General features: G+C 28.0%; 1 protein-coding gene across 1 annotated transcript; it reads left to right on the top strand.

Annotated features, from left to right (window-relative positions):
• Positions 1–1612: 1612 nt before the first annotated feature.
• LOC107611863 (LOB domain-containing protein 4) lies at positions 1613–8018 on the top strand. The gene is made up of 2 exons (XM_016313747.3): positions 1613–1920; positions 7546–8018. Exons 1-2 carry the CDS (start codon positions 1741–1743, stop codon positions 7903–7905), a joined length of 540 nt encoding a protein of 179 aa, XP_016169233.1. The 5' UTR covers positions 1613–1740; the 3' UTR covers positions 7906–8018.
• Positions 8019–9261: the final 1243 nt, after the last annotated feature.

Genomic DNA, 9261 nt, shown 5'->3' with positions numbered 1-9261 from the left:
TCTGTCACCATCCTGCAAACTCACTGAGGTGGGTTGCGACTTGCATCTGAAAAATAACAACATATGGTAATAGTGCACAATATATAAGATATAAAGTTCTAGGATGCCAAAGGCAATCTTAGAACTTCACACCGGTATAGAGATTTAAAACTTAAAAACAACTTTAATAAAAATCCTTAAAGGGTTGTCCACTCCTAAGGAATTTCTAACTAATAGTTTACCGCTATCCCACAACCTTCGCCAGTCTAACCTCCATGCGATCCCGTCGCCATTGCCTACTGAGCCTCCTCAATCCCAGTAGAAAGCACAAGTAATCGCAAACAAGTAAAATACAGGTAATATGCATATATAGCAAGTAATTTAGAAAGCAAGTAAGCATGTTATACATTTATGCAAAAGATGTAATTAGGAAAAGCAAACAAACACATAGAAGATGCACATGATGAATGCTTGTCCTATTGGCCGTGATATCACTTATCGGTTCAACTACCAACCCGAGACACCCCTTTGAGATGTCGCCTTTCGGTCATGAATAAAAATGATACCCTAGGGATATAGTGTCCAGCTCACTGTCCAGGAATATAGTGTCCGGTACACTCTTGTAACTCGAAAGGATGCGAGCGGGATACTCAGCCTCAGACCTCACCTCTTAACGTAAGTGGGATTAACCACCGTCCTTATGCCGACCCTGCGACCTCGACAAGCGGGATTAACCATCGTCCTTTTCAAGCGCATAGCGACTTACCAAATATCAGCACATCACTAATGTATACTCAGTATTAGTGACCACTTTCAATATTCAACAAGTTCATCATTCATCTCTGAGTTCCAAAATAACCATCATTAATTCTCAATTTCACAAGTTCATCTTCAACCCGGTGCTCCATCAACTCACATAACAATTTTATCCAATTTATATACTAGGTCTAAATCACTGTCTTCTAAACTGACTAACAAAAAATACCAATTCGCCTAACTTATTTCCCTAGTCTCAAAGTCTAATTACTAGTTAAGAGTCTTAAACAGCAATTAAAGAAGTTTAGAAAGTTAGAGAACCAGTTAAAATTGCAAGAAAACAAATATTCAACAAAACAGGGGTCATGCGTATGCATTCCTCTGTTCGCGTACGAGGTCATGCGTATGCATTCCTCTGTTCGCGTACGCATGAGTGTCAAAATGTCCATGTCGCGTACATATGCTGTAAGAACCAGAATAACCGCTTTAATAAAATAATAATTTAACTGTTCGAAATAAATTTAAAAATATAAAAATAAATATTTTAAAAATAAAAAGGTAAATTTGAAACCAACAACTGGTCATAACTGTAATTATGTAACGATCAAATTACTATTACCAACTAATGTAAAACCTTGAAACCGAACCCGGTGTAAATTCATTGAAGAAGATTGGAGAAATTTAAAAGCAAGAAACTAAAGAACGCACATAATAAGAAAATAAATAGTCAAGACAAAAAATAATATGCAGGTGGGGCAAAAGATCTTATCAACATGGATAGTTTTGTCGCAAAATCTAAAGCCTCTTCTTTTGTGGGACCCTCCAAAGATTTGCTGTCACATAACGTCTCTCTATATAACATCAAACGCCCGAACACCCCCACCCTTGATAAGTCTACCTTCCTTTTCTTCTTCGTCTATCTTTATTTCATATTCAAAGGGCTAAAATAGAAAATTGATGAACAATAATCGTGGTGTTTAATTATTGGAGGAACTGAAGAGCACTATGAAGGAGGGTGGTGGTCGGAAGCAAGGTGCAATGTCGCCGTGTGCGGCATGCAAGCTTCTCCGGCGGCGATGCGCAAAGGATTGCGTGTTTGCACCGTATTTCCCGGCTGATGAGCCCCAGAAATTTGGGAGTGTCCACAAGGTTTTTGGTGCTAGCAATGTCAACAAGATGTTACAGGTTCTTTTCTTAATTTAATCATCTCTAAATCTAGTTATCTTATATCTACATAGGCATCAATATAATGATATGTTTATTATGTCATTTTCAAATTTTTTCATGGTATATAGTTATAGTTATGTAGAGTACTTTCTCTTTGCCTAGTCATTTTTATTTCATATATAGAATGACGATGAATTATTGTAGAAATATGGTCCAGTTTCCTTTAATTTGAATTCTTTTTATTATAGGTTCTTATCAACTTTTATCAAATATCTTGTTTGAGGGAGACTATTTGACAAATATATCACTATCTATATGACGTAATTTAGGAAAATAAAAATATTTTTTTAAAAAATATATGGAAAAGAGGGAACTTTTTCTTTTTAATATTGTATTACTAGAAGTGAAATCCTTCATCATGAACCAAACTATGTGTTGAGCACAACTATGGCCATTTACAAAACGTCAGTGACGTTTTGTGTTTCTTCAATTAAAATAATATTTTTTATTACAAAACGTCAGCGACGTTTTGTTCTTTCATGATTAAAAAATTTTTTTTATCGCAAAACGTCAACGACGTTTTGTGTTACTACCACAACCGTGTAGAACACCAAAATGATCAAATATTTTTGTATTTCACATTAAAATTATTCATATATAAAAATTTTAGCCGAAAAGAGGATGTCTCTTATAATATATTTTAAATATCATTACTCAAACTGTATATCAAACAAAGTTATGTTGATACATACAATAATTGATACTTAACAAGGGATTATATATTGAAACTCCCGTATACTTATATGGTCAAGAAGAGTGGACATATATATGTGACAAAGGTTCCAAACATATTTAAAAAAGATGTAAATTTTGGTTTTCTTTGTTACTATGAACTTTCCTTTGTTAAGATCTGTATGTAAGCACTTCCATAAATTCTTATAAAATTTAGGAGCATGCTATGATTTTAGTAGACTGATGACCATAACCATATATCACCTAAACTATGATTTTCTTTTTTTCTAAAAAATTACTTGGTTACTTAAAATATTTGTCTATGAAGTTGGAAGATGCTGTATTGTTAAGGGTTGAAAATTATATACTAACCTCCTCTCAAAACTTAATATCCCCTTTCTCACTCATGAATAATCTCTTTCATCAGTTTAAACTGTTAAATAATAGTAAATGAATGAATGCGTTGAATATCCGCTCCTTACCTTCAATCTCAAATTAGAGAACAACACTATTTTTGGTTGGTATATACATGAATGTTACTTGCTGAAATAGCTTGATAATTTAAAAAAAAAATTATTTTTCATTTTTTTACAAGTGAATTTACCTAAGAAAAAACATACCAAATAATAATATTATAAATTTATTTCTAGCAGAAATTTAAGCTAAGTTAATAGAAGGAGAAAGATAAATGGTTATACCTTTAAGAGTTTTTTTGTAGGTTTGTTTGAATTTTTTTCTTTTATCAAAAATAGAGAGATTCGAACCCGCAATTTTATAGATGAGTATAGAGAGAATATGTCATTTGAACTATAACTCATTTGGTAGATTTGTTTGAATTTTTGCCTATACCTTCTTTTTTCTTTGTATTTTTGTCTTATGTTATTTTTTTTTTAGAAATAACATATTATAAAATTATTTGTCCAAAAAACATAACCTAATAAAAAAACATTTAAATAATTATATTTCTAACAAATAATAACATACAATACGGACCAAGTTTTATCTTATTACGTAAGGTTGATTAAAAATAATAATTATATAATTAGATATAAAAAAATATTGCATTTATATATTATTAATTATTTTATTACATTTTTCATCTTTACATATTAATTTATAATTAGTCACCAAAAAAATATTAGTTTATAATTACCTAAAATAATGTTGAACATGTAGGTTTAGATAAATTTAGTTACCCTGGCCTTTCTACCTGCTTTAACTTCCTGAGGTATTCTGTTGCAAAACTTAATTTACGGATCCCAAGTCTATTAACTAGTCCCTTATTAGTTTAGTATTTTTTTATTAATAAAAAATAAAAAGAAAAAGAAAAAGAAAAATTGAAAATAGTTGTCCAAGAACAGTGAAAAGGGGTATCTTTCGTTTCATCACATTTACTTCCGTTATAGTGGTTAATTACAGTTGATGACCCCACTTCATGACTTTTATAGTTAGATGTATTATTCTAACTATTAATATTAATATTTGATTTCTTTGTTAAAGTAAGCTATAAGGTACTTGCTAGTAAAGTAGTGATATTCCACCAGATGATTCCTTAGTACATATAAAGAAGAAAAGGATCAAGGCCATATAAATTAGCTTTACTAAGCTACTTCACGAAGCCACAATGTGAAGAGGATAAAGTAATGTTATTATTACTAGGTGGTTATATTTGTACCTATTTGTTCAACATCTTTCTTTATGACCACCGTTTGCCTTTTGTTTTGCTACTATTTCAGCAAAAAAGAAATGAAAAGAAAAGAAAAATAAAATAAAATAAAATAAGTGTTTTAAGTATGTCCTCATTAGCTTTTCCTTTTTTGTCTTTAAAATCTGGGTAACATTGATAGAGACTCCTTAGTAATATGTTCAAAGGATGATGTTGTTTCCCAGAAGAAAAAGATGTTGTAAGCATGACATCTTGATGATATTAGCAACTACTTGTTCCTTTTTAGTTAACAAATAATATAACATTATGAATTTTAGTCTGTAATAATTACTTGCATGCTCCGACAAATTTTACATTAATTCAGCACACATCCAAGAAACAAATATTATTGTAGGCTTACCATTTCACTCACAATATCTATTATTTATTATCTATTATATATATTATATTCTATTTCTATTATATATTATTAATTTTACAATTAAAATATATCACGTGTCATTTTTTCATTACAATTAAAATCAAATATTTTTTTCAAAATTAAAGAATTTTTCTCTCATCTTTACTAATTTTACAACCAAAATATGCTACATGTCACTCCCTTATTGTAACTGAAATAAAATCTTTCTCTCCAAAACTAAAGAATCCTTCTCTCCTCCTACTAATTTTACAACCAAAATGTGACACATATCACTCCTTCATTGCAATTAAAATCAAATATTTTCCCTCCAAAATTAAAGAGTTCTCACATTCTTCCCTCTTTTTTTTTCTATCTCTCTCATTCTTTCAACCACTTTATCGAGCAATGCTAGAGGACCAGTAACTTTTGTGATTGGTAGCCATCAAATAGCCATCAATGATGATTTAATGGTGTGAGATTGGTGTGAGATTTCATCTAATGACTCACCTTTCTTTGCTGGTTACATGCTGGCCAAAATTCAATAAAATTGCTGGTCCCCTAGACATTTTCCCACTTTATCTCTTTTATATATCATTATTAATAACTAATTACGAATTTGACAATTAAAATGTGCAACATGACATTCTTTAATTGCATTAAAATTTAAACTGAAATATTGAAATTGAAATTAAAATTAAAATATACCTATATTAAAATTGAAATATCATATATTACTATCTAATTTAATAACCAAATGTGTTACATGACACTCTCTCATTAAAACTGAGAGAAAATATTTTCCTCCAAAATTAATAAACTCCCTTCCTAAATTCTTTCATCTACCTCTCTCTACTTTTCTATTTCTCTCAACCATTTTCACTCTATATATAACTTGTATTTTATATTAGTAATTTGACAAATCAAAATATGTCATCCGATATTTTTTTATTATAATTAAAATATAATTTTTCTTCCAAAATTAACAAACTCTTACTTTTATTTTTCATCTTTATCTTTCTCTCTCTTTTCTCTCATTTTCTATTTTTTTCACCTTTCTATTCTACAGAAAATAAATTTAACAAAATAATATAATTCAAATAAAAAATATTATTATTATATACATATTTTTTTAGTTTTTTGTATACTTTTAAATTTTCACCGCTCGCTTATCTTTTTTAATCTATATTTTCATTTATTCTCTTCTTTCAAATATTTATTACACATAGTTTGGAGAGAATACTAATATTATAATTAAAAGTTAGAATCAAGATTCAATTGTTTAAACAAAATAATTTTATAACTATCAATATAATTTTTTTATGATAATATTTAATTATATTTTTACATACTGGGAGAAAAAATATTATTTTTAAATAGCAAGTATAAAAATTAATTATTTCTATTTGTGCAACAGACTTAACACCTAATTAAATGTAAAAGTATACACGTTAAATTATTTCAAATTTTAGATAACAAATATTAAAATTAATTATTAATAAAAAATTAAATTTTTCATATAAAAATAATAACTAAAAATTTTATTATTTAATTTTTTGTTTACAGAGATTTTGATCTTCTTAGTCGAAAACTTTTGTCAACCTACAATTTTTTCTTTTGTAAAAATAATTTGATTTTATAAATCTTTTTGTATCATATATAATCTATATACCGTTAGAATAAAATAAATTATAATTAAAAAAAAATTATATTCCTATAATGTTATCACGGATAATAGTCAACTATACTTTATTACGTCTCTTTTTATTTTTTCCCCTTGGAGTAACAACTACAGCATGTGCACTATAACATCATGTATTAGGCTCCTTTTTGACTATGCATATAGGACTTGTTTACATCCAAACAAACCCTTAGGATGCACTTCATATAGCAGTCACCACAAATCCAAAAACCTAGCCACTCCACGCACCTAGGTCAACAATTCGCTGATGTACAGGCTACCTTTTAAGATCACTCTAATTTTCTTGTAATTATTTATATACTTATATATCTATTTCAAAATAAAATTATACTCACGTACAGATTCATATCATACATAAAATATAAAAATTTTATTGTAGTATTTATTAAAAAAAAAGCCACAAAACATGTTATTTTTACTCTTTCGCGATCTCTATATCTTTATATCTTTTCACTTTGTACTAAAGTATCTTCTTTCAGAATGTTGTTATTGTATTATGATTTACGAGTTATATAATTTATCCTCACTTCAATTTTTTCTTACCCATATATATTAAGTTGTGAGTTTTCTATATTTTCTCATTGGATAATAATGAAAAAAAAAATCAATTTGGAATATAGAAAGGAGTGAATATAAGAATTATCCTTCTTATTTTTTTTATTGATATATTACTTTATGAATGTATAAAAAAGAAACATTAATTATTGTTAAAGGAAAAGTTAAATTCTTTCTGTAATAAAAAAAGTGATCATATATGAACCCTAATTTGGTGCCAGTAGACACCTATCTTGAATAAGATTACAAAAATAAAAAATATATATAGAGAAAGAAGAAAAAGAAGAAGAAATACAACGGAAGAGAAGAGAAAGGAAAATAAATAAATAATGGGTATTGGAAACCAAAATAGAGTTCAAATATAGTCTTTCTCATAATAAAATATTAATGCAACCTTTTCTTTAATAAAATAAAATAGAAAAAAAAATGGAATGCTTTAGTCTAACAACCACTTCTTTACCCTAACTATAAGATGTCATGTAGTGGGTGTAGATATATGCCACAGGTTTAATTAATTAATTAGATAGTTATTATTATTATTATATGATATGATATTTAATTTTATCTATTCATGTCTACCAAAACTTTCAGGAACTACCAGAGCACCAAAGAAGTGATGCAGTGAGTTCAATGGTGTATGAGGCAAATGCAAGAGTAAGAGACCCTGTGTATGGATGTGTGGGTGCAATATCTTCTCTTCAGCAACAAGTTGATGTTCTCCGAACCCAATTGGCTCTTGCACAAGCCGAAGTTGTTCACATGAGAATGCGCCAATTCCCATCATCTAATCATCATGACCCTCCAATTTCATCTTCATCGAATCATCACCATCCAATTTCATCATCACCATCAGAGAATAACAATAATTTGAGCCAGACCAAGTCCCTTTTTTCCATAGACATGGTCCTTGATCATCAATCCAATATGGGACAGTCCCTTTGGTCATGCTAGGATTAATTATAATATTATATAGCTAATATAATCAATTAGGTTACGGAGTGAGTGCATATATTATTGGACATGCATTATTATTATTATTATTATTATTATTATTATTATTATTATTATTGTTGTTGTTGTCTGCCTCATTAGTACCTTTTATTTGCATTTTTTTTCTCTCACTTTTTATTTGCCCTTCTTATTATGATAGAAAAAGACTCCTCTGTCTCAATCTCTTTTTATGTGACCAAAGAGATTATGATGATTAATCTGTTAGCTATATATATGTAAGGAAAAGTCTAAGGGGAAGCAACTTTTGTGTTTTATGGCAAGCACTTAACCATAAAAAAAAGTGAGTGATTTTTTATCATTGGATGTAATTTCACACCATTAAAAAGACTATTGATGACCAATTGATGATTACAAAACACAAAAGTTACTGATCCCTAATACTCCTCTATATGTAAATGTCTAAACTTGTAATTATGAGTAATTATATCATTAGTGTATTAAGTTTGACTGTTTCTTTTTATTACTCTTTCACTTTCTATCTAATCCTATATATATGTGTGGGAATCAAAATCATTTTGTCATGTGTAAATGCCTATTAGTTACACACTTGCACTACAAGTCTACAATAATTTTTATCTTTATCTATGACAACATGTAATCTAAGCAATGCTTAAAAAATATTATTTAAAATAATAAAAAATAACTCTTAATATTTGTTACAAAGAAATAAAGCTATTGTAACATTTTTTAATCAAACATGTTATAAGGAGATTTTTTATTTTAATAAATAAAATAAATGTAATATTTACCGAAATAAATATTTTTATAAGAATTTATTGATTTAAATTTTTTTGCCATATCTTATTTACAGTGTAAACGAGATACATGTATTTTTTTTAAAAAGTTTAAAAATAATAAAAAATATTAATAATATCAATAATCCAAACTTTTGGCATGCAATTAGTACGTAAAAAAAGTTGGTAGAAGAGATTAAAATAGATATGTTTGATCAATATTAGTACATTTTAAATGATTAGGATTAACACGTTTACTTGGAATCCATTAAACTTTTCACTATTAATAAGGTCACCTCTTTTCTAAACCCATTATCTAAAAATTTAAAATATAATTTAAATACACGTAATTTAAACTCTATTGGTATATAATATGAAATCTTTTTTACTTAAATTATATTTCAAATTTTATGTACTCCCCATGTAACAAATAAAATTTATATGTACTCTCCTAGAAAACAAAAAAAAAAAGTAGGTAAATATGGAAGAAAGCAGATGTACTGCCCACTATTGATAATGGGTAGTTACAAATATATTTCCAGCACACTATTAATAATGGACA

This window comes from Arachis ipaensis, chromosome B8 (assembly GCF_059453495.1).
Source record: "Arachis ipaensis isolate K30076 ecotype BB chromosome B8, ASM5945349v1, whole genome shotgun sequence".
Classification (NCBI taxonomy): domain Eukaryota; kingdom Viridiplantae; phylum Streptophyta; class Magnoliopsida; order Fabales; family Fabaceae; genus Arachis; species Arachis ipaensis.
Note: the sequence above shows the minus strand (reverse complement) of the source record. Positions and strands in the feature narration are given on the sequence as shown.

Excerpts from the sequence above, each read along its gene's own strand:
- LOC107611863 (XM_016313747.3), top strand. The coding sequence starts at position 1,741 with ATGAAGGAGGGTGGTGGTCGGAAGCAAGGTGCAATGTCGCCGTGTGCG. Across the intron at positions 1,921-7,545 it reads ATGTCAACAAGATGTTACAG|GAACTACCAGAGCACCAAAG; the intron begins GTTCTTTTCTTA and ends CAAAACTTTCAG.